The 22,816-nt window shown below is 35.6% G+C and overlaps 2 protein-coding genes across 4 annotated transcripts in view; one reads left to right on the top strand and one right to left on the bottom strand.

The window, feature by feature from the left end:
• Window positions 1-4,885, bottom strand: part of RNLS (renalase, FAD-dependent amine oxidase) — a 238,929-nt gene extending 234,044 nt beyond the window's left edge. For all 3 annotated transcript variants that reach the window (XM_004680896.2, XM_012723956.1, XM_012723957.1), the window contains exons 1-4: window positions 4,651-4,885; window positions 3,786-3,891; window positions 3,116-3,258; window positions 923-1,081 (exon numbers count right to left, since the gene is read on the bottom strand). In XM_004680896.2, the coding sequence (XP_004680953.1) occupies window positions 923-1,081; window positions 3,116-3,258; window positions 3,786-3,891; window positions 4,651-4,768 (526 nt within the window). In that variant the 5' untranslated portion in view covers window positions 4,769-4,885. The remainder of the gene's footprint in view (window positions 1-922; window positions 1,082-3,115; window positions 3,259-3,785; window positions 3,892-4,650) is intronic.
• Window positions 4,886-10,096: 5,211 nt separating this feature from the next.
• The window catches only part of LIPJ (lipase, family member J), a 23,737-nt gene continuing 11,017 nt past the window's right edge, over window positions 10,097-22,816 (top strand). Inside the window, exons 1-6 of the mRNA XM_004681083.2 lie at window positions 10,097-10,123; window positions 11,555-11,675; window positions 17,531-17,729; window positions 17,906-18,015; window positions 19,445-19,581; window positions 20,094-20,250. Coding sequence (XP_004681140.1) covers window positions 10,115-10,123; window positions 11,555-11,675; window positions 17,531-17,729; window positions 17,906-18,015; window positions 19,445-19,581; window positions 20,094-20,250 — 733 coding nt within the window. The 5' untranslated portion in view covers window positions 10,097-10,114. The remainder of the gene's footprint in view (window positions 10,124-11,554; window positions 11,676-17,530; window positions 17,730-17,905; window positions 18,016-19,444; window positions 19,582-20,093; window positions 20,251-22,816) is intronic.

Raw genomic sequence — 22,816 nt, forward strand, 5'->3', positions numbered from 1 at the left:
TAAGAATCAGTATTTTAAAAAAAGAAGAATCAGTACTTGGTAACAAGGTCATTCCATTCTAGATTCCTTATCTTTTCTTTATATATATATTTTTTAGCTTTTTTGGGGCCAACCAAGACATGGTCTAGCCTTTTATTAGTCCCTAATTCATTCAAATCATCAGCCTGATGCTCCTTAGGAAACAATGACAAAGGATAAGTAAAAAAATTTTTATTGTCTCAAAGAAATTCTCTACAAGGGTTTAGTAGTTCTCTCCATATGAAAATTGATACATATTAGAAAATAGTGGCATTTAAGTCACTAAAAAAAAGTCATTCTTTGTATCAATCGTTTATTATATTTTTCTTAAAGTATGCCTTTGTTGTTCTTCGCAAGAAAATATTTTTTGTATTTTTATTACTTTTGAAAGAACTGCCTTTGAGTATTAATTCCTTTCTCATAGTTTTAACTTCTCTAGCATAATTTTAGCTCTTTTAGCTTGATTTATTTACCCATCAACCCCCCATCCCATACCTTCTCTTATGTGTAAGTAAGCAATTGCTTCAAACAGAAATACTAAAGGGCAACCCAGAGAACAAAATTACAGAAAATGAACCAACACAAACAAGAACTTTTATCACAAAACCTTCTTTTCTCCACAATGGCAACAAAGGGACTCTTCTCCTTCCAGGTCAAACTACTGCATATCCATTAAAAGTACTCACTTAAAGGCAAGGGTAGTAAGGAAAATATTCAACTTCTAAGTCATAAAAATAAATCTGATTTTCAGTTTGGCATAGACGCCTCCTATGAACCAAGCCAATAATACCAGTTTTAAAACATGCAAACCCATAATATCCCCTTTACTAAGAGAGTTAAACTGAATTCATGCTCATCAAAGACACCCCAATTCCCAAGACAAACAGCCGAGGCTAAGACTTACAGTTCACGATGTCACCTTGAATCTGCAGTATGTGAGGAACCGGCATTGTGAGGACAATAAGATCGAAGTGCTCAGGGGAACCTGTTTCCTTGGAGACTTCCCACTTGTCATTTTTCAGGTTGATCTCAGTCACACACTGTCTGAAGTGGATTTCAGCACCTGTTCCAAAGGTAAGTTTATGTTCATATAGGATTTTCCATATGACTGAAGGGGAAAAAGTGTCACATGCTGGATCCAGTCAGGTGAATAAAATGGTTTGTTTTTACAGTCCCTGGGGTGCCCTGTGTTTACTGTCTTTCTCATTAATGAGGAATGCTTTTTACCTCAGGTACAACTCCCTACCAATGCCTGCTGTGGATAGGCAATGAGGACAGGGCATCCTTTATTCCTCAAGACACTCTGCAGTAGATACTGTAATGCTCATTTTTCCAATGTAAGAACCAAGAATGAGTAAGACGGAAAAAATGCAAAGACCTGATTAACAAAACAATGATACATAAGGCTCAACCCGAAAGAGATTCCATTTTTACCTTTTTACGTTGCTGTTAGGAATGCAAACTGGTCCAGCCACTATGGAAAGCTGTATGGAGGACCCTCAAATTACTAAAAAAGCATCTACCATATAACCCTATAATTCTACTCCTAGGAAACTACCCAAAGGACACAAAATTATTAATTCAAAAAGAAACCTGCTTTCCTATGTTCAATAAAGCACTATTTACAATAGCTAAGATATGGAAATAATCTAAATGTTCAAAAAATAAAAAGATGACCGGATCAAGAAGATGTGGCATGGATACATAATAGAATACTACTTTGCAATCAAAAAAAGATAAACTCATGCCATTTGCAGCAACATGTATGGAGCAGGTGGAATTATGCTTAGTGAAATAAGTTAAAAAGAAAAAAATATTGGATGGTTTCACTTACAGGAGGTATAGAAGGAAACCAAACAAGGGATTGGGGGGAGGGGGCAAAACTAGCAGGCAAATTATAAATCTGAGACATGCAGCAAGTGAGGGGGAGGAAGAGGGATCAAAACAGGAGAGGGAAGAGCATGAGTGACTATGGTGATGGTTCATGGGTGAGCTGCTGGTAGGAATATTATGGCGATTACACCTGAGAGGAGAAATCAAACATTATACAAAAATAAACAATAATGTAATATATAGAGAGATATAGGTGTTTAATTATATATGTATATGTTTAACTCAATATATGTATATCTAGCTACATATATATATATATATATATATATATATATTTAAGATTTATTTATTTATGCACACAAGAGCTAGGATACAGGCCAGAGGTATGGGGGTGAGAGGCTTCACCAGAGACAGAGCTGGGCGCAGAACAGGCAGCTCTACTGAAAAACACTGCTGAGGAAAGGTCTGCCATGCCATGTGGGTCACCTCCCCGTCCAGGGGTCAAATTTGGTTGCAGTGGCTGCAGACAGCTTCATAGTATTACACTTTAAACTGCTGTCCCACCAGGGAGGGCCCCTATATATATATATATATATATATTTAATTAAAAAACAAAAGAGATTCCATTTTTAATCTATCACATTAGCAAAGTAAAAATTTTCTACAAAACCAAGGTGTAGAAACAGATTTTCTCATTCATTATGATGGCAAGATAGTCTTTAAGAGGAACAGATGTCCAACCTCGTTGGACATATTTACAAAATATATCAAGGTTAGACAGTGCAGCAATGATGGTATTGTCAGAACCAAAAACAATCCTTCACCATCATACAACCTAAGAATTTACCAGAAAGTGAATAGTTAAAAGTATGGTACACATACCACATAAAACTAGACAGCTGCTAAAAAATAATAATAATGATAGTAATACATCAAATTTTCTGATAAAAATTACACAAATGATATAAACCAAACAATGTATAGAATGGTTTATGTTAAATAACGTTTTGTGGAAAGTTTGTGAAAAATACAAATACATGTAAATAGATTAAAAAGGAACAGCTCTGTAGATCAATAGAGAGATGCATAAACATTTTTCTGGAATCATACACTGGAAATTTATCAGCAATTAGGGAAAGAAAATTTAGCTACTGGATGACGAATAGAAAAACATCTGCTTTATTTTCTAACTTTACAATATTAATCTTATGGGTATAACTTTTATTTTAAATGCTAACTTTAAAAGAGAAAATTTCAGCCCCACCTGATTCTTTCAAGTAATGCTGAATAATTGAAGAAATTCCTTGCGGTGCTACAAAGTTACAGTCTCCTTCTTTCATCACCATTCCCTCCACAGGCGAAGTCAGAGGCTTCAAAATACCACAAGCTAACAGTTCAGCATAAAAACTGAAATAAATCAACATGTATTATATACTATAGCTTTAAAATACATCCCCTTCCAATAACTTTGAGATTATAATCCTAAATAATAATTAGAAATCTTCTAATAATCAACTCAATGTTTTGTGTAAAATAAAGGTTATAAATCAGGTGATGAACAGGAATATTTGAGAACCTATAGATTTTTTTTTTTTACTGACATTAGCTAAAGGCTTTTTTTCCTATGTATTTCAAAATTAAAGTCGGTGAAAATACACTATAAGGGATTCCATAGAGCAACAAAACAAGCTTCACATTACTGAACCCTTTACTATGTACCTTATAATATCTCACATAATCTTTGCAACTTTATAAATCTGATATTACAATTTTCCTACTTTCTCAGGTTAACCTTCCACTGCTGATACCATCGACAACGATAATGTCATAATAATTTCACTATATTGCAAAAGGCAAAGTTTAACGGCTAAAAACGGATCTTTTTTACATCATCCAACCAGTAACATTGATTCCAACCCTTTCCACTAACTCACCTTTGATGCTTTTTGGCAAAATGCGAAGTACAGGTGATGTACTGAGCACCCAAGTCGACTGTGCACTGTGGATTATGAGGGCTGCTGGCTGTAGTCATTCTTCCTCCTTGAATTATTAACCCACAGGAAAATGCCTTAGTGCCTCAGAACGAACCTTTTATAATTAATGCCATTCATCCAAATGGATTACTTGACAGAAGTATAAGAAAACTTTTCTTTTTAAGTTGAGGGCTTTGTCATCTAACATTGTCAGACAGAAGTTAACATTTTGCTCATTGATTGTGAGATATGAAGAGTCATGAACGAGGTGGCAGGGTTCAGCACTGCCTGGAACACACATTACTGATCTGAATAAAAGAAATTAATGAATAGAGAAAATAAAACAACACGTTTTATGAAATATCAGACAGAATAAATCAACCAATGCGCTTTTACTCTCAAAAGTCAGGTGTCAAGAGGATAAAGATTCTGTAAACTTGATCTTCAGAAGATCTTGATCAATGAGCACTTTGAATGCCTCATCATTTGGAGAAAGTTGCAAAGGCCCTGCGGCAAAATTCACTGATTAGTGACAGCAGGAGCCCCAAACTGTGTTGGGGCGGCTCCCAAGACCACCCGACCGCCTCCAAGCATTCACAGCACTTGCCGCGCGCTCAACACAGCCCAGCCACCCCTTTTCTGGCCTCTTCCGGGTACGGAAACCTGTCACGTGACGAGGCGCGCCGAGCGCAGGCCGCAGCTGGGCCAAGCGGAGCCGAGGGGCTGCATTTTCTTCACAGGCTTCCCCTGATGGGGTCTGAGCCACCTCAGAAGCCCAGGGCCACACCGACTCCATTTCCCGCGCTTCTGCCGTTAGACCACCCACCTGAGTCTCCAGCCTGGTCCCACACTGAGATGTGCAGACGACCTCCCATTTCTCTCCTCAGCAGCGCTGCGCACACGCTTCCTGTCAGCCCGGCGCCTACGATCAGCATCCGCGCCATGATTGGGTTCCGCCGCGAGGCAGCGGGCTAGAGTTTGTGGAGAAGCCGCTGAGGCGGAGCGGCACCTCCCGGTGTGGCGCTCCAGGCCTGGTGCTCCTGGCTGGAGCCGTCGCCTGCGTAGTCCCGCCGGCTGGCCTGCAGGAGGCAGAGAGGAGGCGACTGGAGCAGGAGATCAGCCCTGAAGCCGTGAATCTTGGCAAGGGGAAAACCTGAGCTTAGTTTTGAGGTTGAAGGCCCAAGCTGCCCGCCTAGATAAGCTGACGCCCACAGATAAACAGCAAACGCTGGGTGACCTCTCCCGTGTTAAAACCTTAAATCGGGTCGATTACAGTGTGAGATCCCGCCTTGCCAGAGGGTTCTTGGATTAGTGTATTTTGCTGGGAAAGGTATGAATGACTAGATCCTAAAAAAGTAGGATCGTAAAATAACTGGGACAGCTCTCTGCACTCATATTTACTATTTCTAAACATATTGACTTTTGCCCTTAACTTTCTTTCCTATTTCTGATCTTTGCAAGACTGGGTCCCTCTGAATATTCAAATTCACATTAAAAGGCACCACTTGAATTCCATGGGGATTACAACCGAGATGAAAAAATGCACAAAATGAAAAATGATGTAAATAAAGATATACATTTTTAAAAGTTACCACTTGAGCTAAAGTAGTATTCTAGAACATCAACTTGTTTCATTTTCTTCTTATTAATCACTTTTAGAAGTTGTCTGGCTTTTTTACTTGTTTACTTATTTATTGTTTTTCTTCTTCTTGTTTTTCTTCACCTGGAATTTAAGCCCCCAAAGAGCAGAAACCTTGTTATATTCAGTACAGCATCACTGACATCTGGAATCAAAGTTAGAATTCTCAGAGACTGAGGATTCACAGATTGTTTGCCAATAAGGTATGGAAGGCTTCTGAGGATAATTCTTGAAGTAAGATAGGCTGAATACAAATTCAGTTGGATTGTTTCATTATTCTTTCCCAGAAGCACTTTTTAATATGACACAGTTTTAAAAATCTCATGTTCACTGCTGGATGTCAGATTTTAGAAGGATCATTCAAGAACTGGTACCATTCCCAAGAAAGTAACCAACAAGGCAAGAAGACTTGAAATTACGTTGTTATCTGACCAGGTAAAGTGGACAGAAATCTGTAGCCTACACTTGGAAGGAACAAAAAGCTGTCTTTAGATACCTTGGAAGTTTTAGTTATTGGAAGGCTATTTGTACATCAGGGAGAAAACTAACTAGACTTTTTCAGGATCCTCAAATCAATTGGTGAAAAATACAAAAAAAAAAGCAGTTTTTGCAAAGAACATATTTAAGGAATATGGCATTAGACCTCTTTTCTTCTTTATAAGGATTGCATCTGTTCTTTGAGGTCTTTTGCAATTCCACAAAAATTTCAGTGATATTTTATTTCTTTGAAGAATATCATTGAAATTTTGATAAGGATTGTGTTCAATCGGTATATTGCTTCGGAAAATGTCCATTTAGAAATGTTAATTCTTCCAAATCATGAATGAATAGGGAATATCTTTCCATTTTTTGTGTTATCTTTGTTTTCCTTTACAATGTCTTAAAGTTTTTATTGTTTATTCCTAGGTGTTTAATTATTTTTCATGCAATTGTAAATGCACTTGTTTTCCTGATTTCTTTCTTTTCTATTTCATTATTTGCACATAGGAACACAACAAATTTTGTGTATTTGGTTTTGTAGCAGGCCACTTTACTGTTCTGATTATTTCAATTAGTTTCTTAGTGGAATCTTGAGCATTTTCTATGTATATTGTCATGTCATCTGCAAATAACAATACTTTTACTTCTTTCCCAGTTTGAATTCCCTTTACATCTTTCTCTTACCTGGTTGCTCTAGTTAGGAATTCCAAAACTATGTTGAAAACTGAAAGAAAATATCCTTGTCTTGTACCTGAACTTTAAGGAAAATCTTTCGTTTTTTCACGATTGACTATGAAGTTAGCTGTGAATTTTCCTTTAATGGCTGGCGATTGCCTGGACAAGAATGCAAATATACTTTAATGCAGCAGAACTATACACTTAAAAATGAAGATGGTACTTAGTAAAAGTTTTTCTTGAAATATATGTGATAGAATTTGCCAATAAGTTTTTGAAAATTTAAAATATAAAAAATTTGGCCCTCCCTGGTGGCATAGAGGGTTAAAGCACAGCACTGAGAAGCTAATGCCACTTCCACATGAGTTCGATTTCCACCTGCCCCGGAGGTGACCACATGGTGTGGCAGACCTCTACTGACCCGTCCGCTGCTCCCCTCAGCAGTGTACTTTGTCCATCTGCCTGTTCTGCTCCGCACTGTCTCTGGTGAAGCCTCTCACCGCCCCTAAGCCTCTGGCCTGTACCCCAGTTCTGTATGCACAAATAAATAAATCTTTAATATATATATATATGTATATATACATATATACATATATATATAATTTTCAGTAATTCTATATTTTTGAAATAAAATAGCTGGAGCACTGCCCATTGTAAAGCTAATTTTTTTTTCTCGTCTAATTGAAATTCTTTAAGAAACACAAAAATGTTAAAAATATCTATGCTATGAGTTTGATTCTATTTTTTAAAGATTTATTTATTCATGCATATAAGAACTGGGGGACAGGCAGAGGATTCACCAGAGACAGAATGAGGAACAAAACAGGCAGATACACTGAAATACACTGATGAGGAGAGCAGCGGGTAGGTCAGGAGAGGTCTGCGGCACATGTGGGTCACCTCCTGGACTCGGAATCAAACTTGTGCTGCAGTGGCTGTGGATAACAACATAGTGCTGTGCTTTATTCCATTGTGCTTCCAGGAAGGGCCCATTAGTTTGATTCTTTACAGATTTTCACAGGTCACAGGTTGACAATATTTCCTTATAAATCTGGAAGACTTCTGAAACAAAATAAACCCAAAATATTAATTACAATATCTCATATTTCAAACTCTTTATAATTAAATAAAAGTACATGCAATCTTTCAAATTTTGAATCAATTGATATCATCTTAGAAAGTTTTGTATAATGAAGGCAATTGTTTACTGACTTAATTAATGCTCTATTTGTCAATATCATTTTTAGTCTTTTCCTTATCTTGTAACAATTTTTTATAAGTATAATAAATTTTGTATTTCAACATCTAAAAATTAATTTTGTGTGTGTGCATGCAAGAATTCAAGGTATCTTATAATGGTTTAAATTTATGAACTGGTTCTGTCAAAAATCCTTAAGAAATAATTGCTGGACATTAAATTCTGATTCAGATAATTTTGGTGATTCTTTTTGTAATTTTGTGTGAAAACATCATCTCTGGTTGCAATACTAGTTTCTGCTTCTCCTTTTTGCACCAGGAATGTGCTATAATTAACATTTTTTAAAATGCCCATACTTAATTTATAAGCTTGAAAAATAGCTAACTTAATATTTCAATTAAATACCAACTATGTTATTATGATTTACATGTATATAACTCTTACTCATGTAAGAGTTACATTACAATGTTACATTAATGCATAGGAAAATATTTTAAATGACATAAAATCTAACATTGAAAAGATTGATGATACATTTACATATTACTGGAAAAAAAAACATGTATCTAATATGTGCACTGCACTATCACAGTAATATCTTATGTAATGCAGTAATTTGAGTGAAATACAGTTTTACCAAAATGATGTAGTAGTGTTGAACAGAAAAATATTGTACACTGTTATAGCTTACAAATTTACTTCAATGAAGTTAAAATTTCAATTCCTAAGTTGCACTATCCTCACTTCAAGTGTTAAGTAACCAAAAATTGAACTGCAAATATCTATATTTTAGCAAACTTTACGAGTTGCTTTATGTCATTGATAAGTCACTGTCAATAGCAAATAAAATTAATAATACCTATAGTCAAGATACTTCCCCCTTGCTGTTTATTAGGAATATCAACAACTAGATTTCCATACCCCATCCTCTAGTATTTTCTTAGGATAAAAAAAATATATATCAAAGTTTGGAAGATAGCCATGCTCACCACTGTATATTAACATTGAAACAACCAACATGCCCAAAAATGGATCGAAAAGATGTATATATGCAGAGTGGAATACTATTCAGCAATCAAAAAGATAAACTCATGCCATTTACAGTAACATGGATGGATCTAGAAGGGATCATTCTCATTGAAACAGCCAGAAGGAAAAGGGAAAAAATCAAATGGTTTCACTTATAGGAGTAATATAGGGAAACCAAATAGTAAGGAATCAGGAAAAACAACAACAACAATAATAATAATGAAACAAAACTAGCAGGCAACCATGGATAAGAGAACTTATGCAATGGAAGGCGAGAAACAGGGATCAGGGCAGAGGAGAAAACAGTATAAGGGACTATGGTGATGGTTCACGGGTGAACTGGTGGTGGAAATTTTACAGGGAATACACAATTATGTAAAACATAAATAAAAATATTAATAAAAAATCAAACTCTGGGTAAGTAAAGATAAAAATTAGGCCATCCTAAGTCTTACTTGCCCAGGGTAGTCCAGTTTAGGCTTGTTTTCCCATACTGATTATCCATATCACTTCATTTTCAAAAGTGTCTCATTTTCTTCTAGAAAGTAAGCAGCATGTATAAGTTACTATAGAGAAAATAGCTCTCCCTACACTCCAAGGAACTCTCTAAGACAACCCCTGAGGACAGAAAACTGGGTAGTGATCTCTGTGGTCCTCTTGTTACTTTTCTAGAAAGAACTTAAGTGGCCTGATGTTTGAGGATACTCAAAACTCACATTTCTGTAAACGAAATATAATTTAAATACTGAGAGGCCAAAAGAAAATGTTTATTCAAGCTTCCTAATCTTCCCATCTGTCTGCCTTCCTTCCCTTAATCCCTTTGACATTTAAAATACTTCAAATAAATGTTAATCTGGTCGGACTATCATTACATCATCTATTCAGATATGAATTAAGTTGCAATAGATGATCGAACTCTTTGAACCGCACAAAGGAATACATAAAGGATTTTTTAAAGATGGCTTGTGGTTATGTATGAAATAGGTTAGTTGGAAAGCATGAACTTTGGAATGAAGCAAGCCTAAATATGAATCATACCTGCCAACTTTATATTGTTATCCTTAGACAATATTATCCTTAGACGATATTTTCTACCTCACAGAATCATTTAAACATTTAATTGGTATCACCTGAAATTTTTAATAATGTTAAAATCTCCCATTTATATGTAGATCCCAAATGTACATTTTCAAGGTGATGTCCTATATTCTAATTCTTGGAACTCATGGTACCTTTCAACATGGAAGATCTGTGAATCCTGAAGCAAATATGAATATTGTAAGTTGCTAGGAAGTAAGTGCTAACCTACAGAAATAATACAAAATGCTAATGCTACTCTTCAATTTCAATTTTGATCTACAGTCAAATTTATTTCTCTGCATCCATATATTTTGATGTAGGTTAACTAATATTCTCTAACTACTATTTTATAGCTTATGATTTGCCCTTCAGTCTTATTCTATCTCTGTGATAAAAATATAACAATAGCTGGTCTCAAAGTTGTTTCAGTCAATATACTTTATAAGTCGATGAAAAGGCTGATGACATTTTTCATTGAATAAAACATTTTATTCTGCTTTAGTTATATGTTGTTTTGTTTAAAGTCAGTTTCCAGGAACCTATAGATTGCCTTAAGTATTAACTTGCTATATGTCATACATTCATGGATTGCTTATAAATTTTCTCTTCTATATACTGAGATAGTCAAATTTCAGATATAAGTTCAGTTATATGCATAGGCAAGTAAGAATTTTTGAATACACATGTATTTTTATATTTAAAAAACAGGTGAATAGGTAAAAGTATGAGTAGTAGTTACAGTAATAGATTAGTATTTGAAATGTTTTCTTGAGGACTGGGGTTTTAATTTTTATTTTATTTATCCATGAATCTCAGTATCTAAGAACTTCATCGTATTAACGCACAGAATGAGGATCGCCCTGGTATCCCAAAACTTGCACACTCTAAAAGAGTTCTGCCACCTGCCACATAAAGACAAAGCATACTTTTATAGCATGAAAGAACTTTAATAGAATAGAGTGCATAGAGAAGAGAGTATGATTGTTTTCCAGTGAAACATCCAGTGTTATCCATCCCCTCGTGGGTAAGTGCCTCACCAAACAAGCTTGACCAAAAGCAGGGCCAATGAGACCTGAAAACTTGCCATAAGTTTAAGGCACCTTCTGGCAGGAAACCATAGGAGAAGGGCAGAAATGTGCAGACAAGTCTAGAACGAAAAGCAAAATCAAAGTATAAATTAAGGTAAAAGTTGCCATTGTCAGACTCCCCATGGATGTCTCTTGCACATCCCTTCCAAGTGTAGAGACAATTGTCTTGATACATGAGTTTTCTTCCATGTCCTCCAAGGACTTGGTACCAGTTCAAAGCTGAGAAACAAGCACTACTTCACACGTCTCTTCTCCATGTGCCTCCTCCAGTTCTTCTCCTTTGTCTCCTCTGTCTGTCCTCCAAGAGTTCTATAGTTTCACCTGGCCGTTCAACTCCACTCTCCTCAAGTGGGCAGGGAAGCCAAAACTTCCCCTGGGAAGTTAGAGATTAGTTTCTAACAAGGAATTAGTAACAACAGGAACAAAATACCCAAGTTTGAGGGTAAAAAACAAAAGGTTATTTTTACATAATAGATTAAAAATGGCAAGTAACTCAACTTACTTGACTAAGAAATTAAAAGATTTTTATTTCTTTTATTAGAGCGAAATTATTTCCTACTGGGGCTACCCAGATGAAGTGTATGATATTGTAACTAAAGATGGCTATATCCTTGGCCTCTACAGAATTCCTTATGGGAAGACAAAAAAATTTAACAATACAGGTAATATTTAACTTCATATAAATGGATTACTCCTTGGGTCTTGAAGTTCTTAGTGCTTCCATTTCTTCTCAATTAGTGTAGAATAAGAAAAAGCTTTGAAAAGTAAGAGTTAACTTCTTATATCCTTGCCCATATGCTCAAGAAGTGAGTGATACTCCATTAGCTTCCTGTTCATGGAGTGGTTTTAATGTGTGCTGAAACATATGCAGTTTCTTCTAGGAGTTCTTTGTGGGTCACTTTGCTTATCCATGTCAATTGTTTAAAATCTCTGAAAGACAGTAACATTATTCAGTGGGCTTGAAGAATGACTAACAAAAATCTGTCCTCTAGTATAGCAAGGAGACTGGTTTGGTAGCGGCCTGATGGCTCTTTAGTCCAGCAAGATATTTATCTTTTATCAGTAGGGTGTGGTACAAAATGTGCTTTAATTTGTGACAAGCATTCTAATCCTAGCTGTGCCAGTTAGAATAAACTGATTGAGTAACTGATTACTTTTGCTTATTTGTCTAATTGCTCACAAAACAGGGTTCTTTTTTCTCTCATAAGATTCACTCTCAAGTTCTTACTTTGAACGTTAACATACATTCAGAGAAGACACATTAATTTAAACAACTTCAGTGAATGTAATTTCAGATCTTTACAAAGGTCATATCTACTAGGTAGAAAATGTTAACATAGACTTAACATATTAGAGTAATGATTCCTCAGGGTATAACCTATTTTGCAAATACTGTAATAAAAGATTTCAAGATAATTTTGAAATACAGGTGACTTTGAATTCTCTAGAAGCTCACCTAAGGTAGGAATTTATTGTGAGTTGCTAGCTGGAGAAACTAAAGTAGAAATCAAAATATGGAGGGAAAGGACCTAAGGAAGGATGGGACTCAAATGGAGTCCAGCTAATCAATCCATGAATCACACCACTGAGGAGGTGTCACTTTGAAGGTAGGCTATTAGCTTTTTGGGTTATTATTATCAGCAGTCATTCATTAACTGAACACTAATCTTTGAAAGAGGAAATTCCCATTTAGTTGGAGGTGGTTTTACAGAGCAAGAGACAATAATGAACTCTTGAAATGCAATACAGAGCTGGGAATATACTTAGTAAAGGAAATCCAGGTGGAACACCATAATAATCCAATAGACTGTGTCCCTTGTACTACTCAAGCTCCCTCGTTTTCACATTAATTTTATTTCAATTAAGTACAACTTTTTCAGGATTCTGGTAGGTCAGAATTTCCTACAACTGCTAGAATACATGGGGAAACGTACAAGAAGGTTAGTGATGTAGGCTTCATATGCTATTGCAACTGCTCATGTCATAACTGATACTTAAAATTTTTCTACTGTTCATTGTAAATTCCCCTCTTTCTAAGTTACCCCCTTGTGTTATAAGTCTCGGCTTTAAGAGCTACTATCTTGGTCCTCCCTGATGGTGCAATGGGTTGGGACACAGCACTGTATGCCAGCCGCAGCTGCTTCAGTGCAAATTCAATCCCCCACCGTGGAGATGATCCATGTAATGCAACGGACCTCTCCTGTCCTGCCCACTGCTCCCCTCAGCAGTGTACTTCGCTGATCTGCCTGTTCTGCTCCTCACTCTGTCTCTGGTGAAGCCTCTCGCAGTCTCTATACCTCTGGCCTGTACCCCAGTTCTGTATGCATAAATAAATAAATCGTTTAAAAAAAGAGCAGCTGGCCCTCCCTGGTGGCGCAGCGGGTTAAAGCACTGCACTGAGAGGCTGAAGCCACTTCCACATGAGTTCGATTCCCGCCTGCCCCGGAGGTGACCACATGGCGTGGCAGACCTCTCCTGACCCGCCCGCTGCTCTCCTCAGCAGTGTACTTCGTAGATCTGCCTGTTCTGCTCCCCGCTCTGTCTCTGGTGAATCCTCTCACCCTCCGCATCTCTGGCCTATACCCCAGCTCTATATGAATAAATAAATAAATCTTTTAAAAAAAAAAGAGCGGCTATATCTCTCCCCTCATTTTTCATACCTATGAGCTACTATGTCTGTAAAAGTTCAGATACTGTTCTTGTACATTTATAATTAAAACAGGGCATCCAAGTAACAACAAAAAAAAATGCTCCAGGACATCACATAAATACCAAATATATTTATCTTTTATATCCGTCTCCTCATTACGTGTCAATGGCTCTATCTCTGCATGATGATCAGTGTCAATTATTCCTGCCAGTACAATAATGAGCTCACTTGTTTCCCAGGCTTCTGACATGAGCTGCCCAAAGTGCCAACTGTGTGGTCTAGTGGAAGTATTTTCTCTGTGTAAACAAGTGTCTTTAGATCTATGGAACCTAAAATTGTGAGAATGTGGAAAGCATAAATCCTTCAGTGAGTTACTGGGAATGATAGTGAGTGGCAACACACTTAATCCCACTTCCATTTTTTTCTCAGATCTTTGAATTCTATTAAATGGGGGAAATCAGCCCCATAATGCTCTTTTTTTTTTTAAACATGTGTCAACAAATTCAAAGAATAGCATCTATACTTTCAGGATATCATCTTCTAGGTGACATTTTCACTGAGGCTTCCAGGTGTTATTTCATCACTCTAAATAACCTAATTATTTCATCCTGCCAGCCTTTGGATTTAGTTATATGGTAAAACATGTATAATAAGGCCCTATACCAAGGGATGCATCTCCCCCTCTTTGACATGAAGCAGATCCCATGATTTAAGTCATGCTATGAGGAGGACCAGGCCCCTGGCAGTACTCTGTAAACTCTTGAGTTCAGGTGCTGATGGTGGTCCTGTGGGAAGCAAAAGTCAATCTTAGCAGAAATGAATCAATCTGTCCTACTCATAAGGAGTCATTACCTTTTTAGGGAAAAAGTTCTGATATATCCACCTTCCCTCCAAGTGCCTGGTTTGGTTTCCTTAAGGGGTGGGTGATAGCATGTGAGAACACTTTTACTGATGGGTCAGATAATTGCCCTGGAGTAGCTAGAGCTGCCTTGTCTCTGCCTCCTTTTTTTGAGTCCATTGCACAAGCGAGCAATGGCTAGAAATTGTGTCTGGCTGACATCTACTGGTTGAGTCATCCTGTTGGTGAGAGCATTCTGTAGAGTATCTGTTGCCTTTCCAATGCCCTTCCTCTCCATGCACATAGCTTCATGTGCATACGTTCAGTGGAAAAGAATCAGAGAAGAATTTCTTTTCTCACCTGCATGGATGTTTCTCCCTCTCACAAGTTTACACCACAATGGACATTTTCATAAGAGTTCTAGTCTTTCTGTGAGATTCATTTTAATTTCATAGGAAATAGCTTGCAGGAGACAATGGACTTTCCCAATTTCTGCTGCATTGAGAAGCTTTACATTGTCCTTGGAGTCCACTAATGATCTTTATTCATTCTTCAATTAGTCTGCCTGAGCTATTCCTATTATGTCTGCTTCCTGTTTCTTTTCTCCATGAAAGCACCTCTCATTCCCCAAATTTTGGGTTAGATTTTTGCTCAGTGAGTCTTTAATATGTTGTGAATCTAAATTCAGGTCTTTGTAAGAGTGATGATGCTACTTCATCTAGTATCCTATATATGCCCAAATGGAAACAGAAATTCTGTGCTTTCCAGCTTTTAAATTCTGCTGCTACCCTGTGTATATTTTTCAACCTAGTAAATGGAAAGTTCCCAAGGCACAGGAGTCAGTTTGTGGAGAGTCTGGCTTTATTTAATAAAGTTAGCATGGTTATATTTAAACACTTTTATCATTTTCTCCACTATCTGTGATTATAATTCTGGAATTTTCTAGTCTTCCAAGAAATAGCAGCTGAATGTCAGAACTGACCTGGGGAACAACTGCAGGTATATGTCCTAGGAATGTATTTGTGTATGAACAGGTTCTCCCTTATGTAGGTCTCTACACATGTGCACATGCCCCCCTTCGATCCCCAAGCTTCACGGTCCATTCCAAACATACACTCTCAGTCCTTGCTGTTACCTATGCATCTCCAGATTCTGTAGCTCCTGTAGGATATAATATCTCCTCTCCCTGAGAAAATCTAATAGTCTTTTGTAAGCCATGCTAGAATTTAACCATAATGCCTAATTGAGTTTCCAGGGAAAGAACTGGGGTTAATATTGAGGCAAAGAAGTCCTTATCATCGAAGTACCTCTGGCGCCAGAGTCATTATCTTCTAACAAAGAGGAGAGTGGGTCACTTCTATATTTCCAGGAAGTTCAGAGAAATCTGGATTTCAAGTTTCTAAAGTTTTTCTATCAAGATGTCCTTATCTCAAGTCTCAGGGCTTTCAACTTTCTCAAAGTTGATATGGCATGAGATCTTCTCTGGGCTGAGAATTGAATCTACCTGAAGTTTAAAGATTTATTTATTTTTGCTTAGAAGGCCTGGGGTATAGGCCAGAGGTGTGGGGGTTGAGGGGCCCAAGGATTCACCAGAGACAGAGTGGAGAACAGAAAGGCAGATCTACCAAAATACACTGTTGAGGGGGGCAGCAGTTGAGACAGGAAAGGTCTACTGTGCCTTCTGTGGGTTAGCTCCCTGGCCAGGGATGAAACTCAGGCTGTCACAGTGGTAGTGCTGACACTTAAGTCCTAGGCCACCCAGAGAGGCGCACGTTTAACCATTCTTACAATTGACTCTTAGTCATAACTTTTACCTCAGGAAAATGAGGATTTCTCCAGGAAATGAGGATGTTTCGAGGTCTTTAAAGAAATATTATTTTTCACATTTTATCTTCTCTCTTCAAAATACCATCAAACATTCTGCAATAGCTACCGAGCCCCCTAAACCTCCCCCTGTGCCTTATAACTGTCAGATGTTGTACAAGCCAGAACAATACTTTCCCATATTGTCACAGGAATATTTTAGTCATTGAAATGCTACAACATACTAGGCACTTTCAGCATTCTACCTACACTCTACAACCAGTCAGCCAGCAAGTAATCCAACTTCATAATCCCATTCCTTAACTGTCAACTACCTTTACTACTTTCAGTAGTAATTCTTAAATCAGTTCTGTAGAAGCAGAGACGGTGACAGGGATTTACCACAGGAAAATGGTAATGGGAAAAGCAGGAGAGCAGAGAAGGGAGTAAGGCAAGGAGGTGGTCTGTACTAACATTCAGCATTCAGCACCTCACAATAAAGGCGTGTGTTAGTTGGTACAGGTATAGGTTGTCACTTCCCCCAGTGTGGAGCTTCCATTTTGCCAGGAATAGTATGTGCATCTCCTGAGAGGGACAGCGGTGTACAGTTGGCAGCTAATACAACAGCTGGAGATTAGGAGATTCAACCTAGTTATAATAGTGGGATAGGTAGGGCCCAACAGCATCAGTGCTGTAGAGGATAAGGTGTGACTGGTAATTCAGGTGTTAAAGTCACTTATGATTAAACCTCACATTATCCAAAATGTTACTCCTCCAAAATTTTGAAACTGTGCTTTAGAACTCCTGAAACTCTGGTCCTAATGATGACATGGATAATAAATATCATCAAAAAATATCATTGTAAAATTGTCTTATGAAATAAAAAAGGTGGAAAAATCATATAGTGTTTCATGTAGTATGTTGTCTAAAATATACGAATGTCTGAATTACATTAGCTATCTGAATATTCCAAATCTTTAAACGTTTATATATTTAAATGAGACTTGACCTAATTGTCCACTTGGCCATTTGAAAGAAGTCCATTAGTGAACTACATTCAACAACTTTGACATCCACTAGGGTTAAACATTAGTAATTCTACTTATGTATACATTTCTTTAAAATAAAGCTTTAAATTGTCATGTATTGAAAGACTGAAATTCACATGAGATTTTCATGTATATAATACAAAATTTAAAAAGTGATTCTCTATATTTTTTCCCCAGCTCAGAGACTTGTTGTATACCTACAACATGGCTTGTTTACATCGGCCAGCAGCTGGATTTCCAATCTCCCTAACAATAGCCTAGGCTTCATTCTGGCAGATGCTGGTTATGATGTATGGTTAGGGAACAGCAGAGGGACTACCTGGTCCAGGAAACACACGTACCTAAAAACGGATTCCAAAGAATTCTGGTCATTCAGGTACAAATAAAACCGTGTAATGTTTCATTTTATTTTATAAATGTATTGCACATTTCTTTATTTGTTTTGATAATACTCAAGAGGGTTGAAATTGGCCTTTTTCATTTGCTGACTATCTTCAAATGTTAATATAAAATCAGTTTAAAATAAATTTTTATTTCCCCTTTTCTTTCTAGTTTTGATGAAATGGCTAAATATGACCTTCCAGCCTTCATTGATTTCATTGTAAACCGAACTGGACAAAAGAAAATTTTTTATATAGGACATTCACAGGGCACTACTATTGGTATGCCAAGAGAGATCATTATTCCTTAATTAATTTTTTAAAGAGTGTAGATTGTATTTATTAAGTTAAAGGTAAGTTTCTTGACTTATATATGAAACAACACAGAACTGTGAGACAAGCATAGGATAACTCTGCCCAGGAGCTAACACCTTGCTGTCATTCTACAGTCTTCTTTAGTTACAAAGAACTGGGTTTCCAAGCAAAGTTGTCATTTTGTTTCCGATATATCAAAGTTTGATATCCATCTTAAGATCAAAGTGATATCATAAAACTATTACTTGATCCATTAATAGAACTTACATAATTTTTAAAAATATAGCATAGGGTTTTATGACCAACAGACTTGAAAAGACTATGTTTTCATATTTAGGATACATTAAATTTAATACATGCACAAAGATGAGAAAAGCCATTCCATTTCTGAAAATGGCTAGAAAAGGCCATCATTGTATAGTGGTTAGTACTCTGAGTTGTGTGAAAATGACCAGAAAAGGACTTTCATCTCACAACACTAATGCATAACAACTCTAATTTCAGAGAAAGAATTCACTAAGAAACTACATAATTTTCTTATATAGTATTATAGACCTATTTCCTCATATTCTTTCTACTTTGAAGGTAAAAAAGGGTCCATTTTACAATGGAAACCCATAGCAGCTGTATAGAAAGAAGAGTATCATTTCTAAGCTGAAGAAATGAAAAGGTGGCATTTCCTCATAGGAATAATCCACTTCCTACTAGAAATAGTATGTTGGATAACAATCAAATCCCATTTTTATGGATCTTTTTTTCTGATGTTAATTCACTATGAATGTGACTTTGAGTCCAGGTTCTAATAGGAGTCAAGAATTCCTAAAGAAAAATTAAAGAAAATGAATGACATGCCAGAATTTATCAGCCTATAATATGTTATATGATATATATTTCTTTGGTTACTTGACTTATCACAACCCAGGGGACTAACCACAATCAGTAAAAATGAGAAGATATGTAGGTTGATGGCTTGATGTCATAAAAAGGAAAAACTACACTTTGTTATATCAACAATGATCTATAAAAATATATATAAACTAATATTTAGTTTTGAAATATATTTGAAGTAAATATTAAAGCAATTTGAGTATGTTGAATCTCTTACCTTATAACCAGAAACACAAATACTCGATATTTCTTCTTATTTTTAAAGTATAGTGCTGTGAAACTAATTCATTGCTATATAATCACCACTTATAGTCTATAGATTTATTTTAATCCTAATCAATATTATGTTGTGATCAATATGCATATCTCATAATAGGTAATCAATAAATAATTGATAAATGAATAAGTACACTGATCAGAATCTATTGACCTTCCTCTCATTATCATCTCTTATATGCTAGTATTTGCATAAAAATAATTAATTCCTTTCTTTCTACCTTTCTTCCAGCTTTCATAACATTTTCCACAATACCAAAGATAGCTGAAAGAATCAAAATATTCTTTGCGTTAGCACCAGTTTTTTCCATTAAATACTTAAAAAGTCCTTTTGTTAAAATGGCGTACAAGTTGAAGCCAGTGATCAAGGTTTGTTATTCCATTATTTGTTGTGGTTGATAACCAAAATGACAATGATTCTATGCCATAGAAAGCCTTCTTACTAGAAGAGAAGGTGGAAAGAGGGTGGAAAATCAGCTATATGCATTTAATTGTATGGTTAAAATTGAAGTTAAACTTTTAGTGGTGAACATAAAATATCTTACACAGATGTTGATTTATAACCTAAAACCTGTATAATGTTATATATAGTGCAATGTTAACTTCAATGCATGTTTTAATTAAGAAAAACGTAAGAACTGAATTTTTTGGTTTCCATTATATTAGACCCTTTGTTTCTAGGAATAGGATTTTACTATCAAACCTTTGAATTTTTCATTGTAAGGAAAAATCTAACAGTCAAATCATTGCTATCTTCTTGCAAGATTTATCTTTAATTGAAATGTTTTAAACTGCAAGTTAATGTATTTGATTGAAAACATAATGTCATATTCTGATTCTTTTGGGCTTCCAAATGTGGATAAAATAAATTTATTTTACAGGCGTTTTCTGGCAACAAAGAATTTTTATCTAATACTTCATTTAAAAGATTTATTGGTTCAAAGTTGTGTCCACTGAAGATTTTTGGTGTGCTATGCCGTGAATTCTTGTTTATGATATATGGATATGACACAAAGAACTTAAATATGGTGAGAACAAGTTGTATTTTATATCTATTTTGCCAAGATTTAGAAAGCAACTTTTAAGTGTTTATTTCATGCTTCTGTGTCATTTTATATATACTACTGGAAAGATTTTTAATCTTTCTGACTTTATTACTATATCAGTATTACTATATCAATATTGTGATGCTAGTTAGCTCGCTAGGATTATTTTGCTTCCCCATTTGTCTTGCCATCTGTGAAGAACAGAGAATTGCTGTGTTAAGTCTCTTTATTAGCCTGTGCTATTGGATGTTAATTTCCCGAACTAATATCTTTGTGTTCAAGCTACTGCCACTGACATCATTTGTATGGATTGTATATAAACTGCATCAAAGATAAAGGCATTTATTCTAAGAGTTTTCAGCACATTAAATTAATCCAAATTTGGCAAAACTACTTCTGATACTTGGACAAGTAGTTGGTTCCTGGGTCTTTTATGTACTTCTCAGTGACCATTAATGATTCAGACTATTTACTCCCCTCTTTTTCTCATATTATTCTGTCATCTAGTATTAAACATCTATCATGTTATTACTGGAAAAATCATAAATACAATGCTTCTTTTGCTTTTTTCATTCATTCTGTGTTTTGGGATGTTTATTTGACCATCACTATATTTTCTGAATTATACTGTGATGTCTTTGAGAACTGGTGTGCGTTTGTGTGTGTGTACTATTAAGAAAACTTATGATCTAATTTCATCATCCCCTAAATTTGTAGGTATCCTTTCTGGGACAAAAGTTGACAGTATCATAGGTTATAATGTGATTGTTTTCTATGTTATCTGGGATTCTGAACAGTTTGAACTGGGAATAGTAAGTGTGATTGGTGGTATAGTTTAGTTTGATTGAGCCCTCCTGAGTCTAAGTATGTGTGTGGGAAGGTAGAATTTACCATAGAATTGTGTCTTAGCCAGTATGAAAAACAAAAAGAGAATCTTGTAGTTCATAAAGATTCAATACATAGAATTAACCCTATGTAACCTGAACATGGGGAATTGAATAAAAAAAAAACTGAAAGCAAGTTTTGATGTCAAATGGAATAGGTGACAAAAATCTTCACCAATGTAACCAGAGTTTTGACTGTGACCAATTCTTAAGATTATTTTATGATGGTTTACAAAAATGATTTACTTATAAAGAGAAATGAGTGTGAAATATGTAAGTACCAAGGATTTGTGGTTATCATTTGAGTCCCTTCAGAAGATGGATTTCTTCTTTCCTCTCTAGTAAAGTTGAAGTAGAAACTTGCTAATAATTTCATATTACTCATGGATATGCATGAAAGCTACTTATATTCTTCTTTATCCAGAAGAATTAATTGAACAAGGTATATGGAGTTGAGTAAGACTCCAACCCTCATTAGAGGGTATTGACCGCTAATGTAAGTAACATCTGGAATATACCATAAATGATAAATATTATGTGGGAGCTTATTCAAGCACAATTAGAAACATAACTAGAGGACCCAAAGTATAACTAGAAGATTATAGTTTTGAGTTTTACATTTAGAAATGTGTTTCAATTTGAGTTTAGTTTGTGAAGATGTCAGGTGAGAGTCTGGATTTGTTTGTTTATTTATTTATTTATTCAGCACATAGATGTCCAGTTATTCAAGCACCATTTCCTAAAGAGATGATAATTTCTCTATTGCATTGCCTTCACTCCTTTATCTAAGATAAATTCTCACTATTTATAGGGATCTATTTCTGAGCTCTCATTTGCATCATAGTTCTATATGTCCTATCTTTTGCAGTGGGAAAAGTGTCTTTATCACTACTTTTACAGTGAGTCCTGAGTTGTGTCCTGTCATTCCTTCAGCTTTGTTCTTTCCCAACAATATCATGTTGCTTATTCTCAGCATCTAGTCTCTCTCCATGTAAGCCACAGAACTTGTTTGTTGATAAAATAACTTGCTAAGTTTTGATAAGGATCACATTGACACTTCCTTTTTCATTTTAATGCAAACCTAAGGTACAAAGGGACCTTTAATGCAAATCTAAGGATTCCTCTGATTCAGTTTCACTTTGGGTAGTGTATTAAGAACATGGTATCCATGTTTATCATATACAACATTTATTTGTAAGTCTTGTAGCTTTGGGATGTCATGCCTTGGGATGAGTTTTGTTTTCCTCAAATAGCTAAATTCTCAAAAAGAAATTTTATCAGATTGGCAAGTAACCTTAAGGAAAAGTGGTTTTAGTAATTCAGTTTTTTACTAATGGTTCTTGTTTATTTCTCTTTTATTTATCCTGGTAATTTCTTTTTATCTTTCCCATTCTATAGTGTTTTCAAAAAGATGTGAGTGTGTGGGAGTTCCATCACTTTTGATAGCACAGGGTGATGGACCACATAATTTAAAATCCAACAATTGTTTATTATAATGCAAAACTTATACATTTAATGCATTTGTGTAATTAAAATTTGATTATTTTAATAGTTATTGAAAAGTGACTACATTTTCTTGAAATTATTTAGCTCAATAAATATAAAATATTATGATTTGACTAGTACACATAAAAGATCTGATTGGACAAGGTGCAAAAGTAATTTTTTTTTTTT

Source organism: Condylura cristata, unplaced genomic scaffold (genome assembly GCF_000260355.1).
Source record: "Condylura cristata isolate star-nosed mole 26May11 unplaced genomic scaffold, ConCri1.0 scaffold00011, whole genome shotgun sequence".
Taxonomy (NCBI): domain Eukaryota; kingdom Metazoa; phylum Chordata; class Mammalia; order Eulipotyphla; family Talpidae; genus Condylura; species Condylura cristata.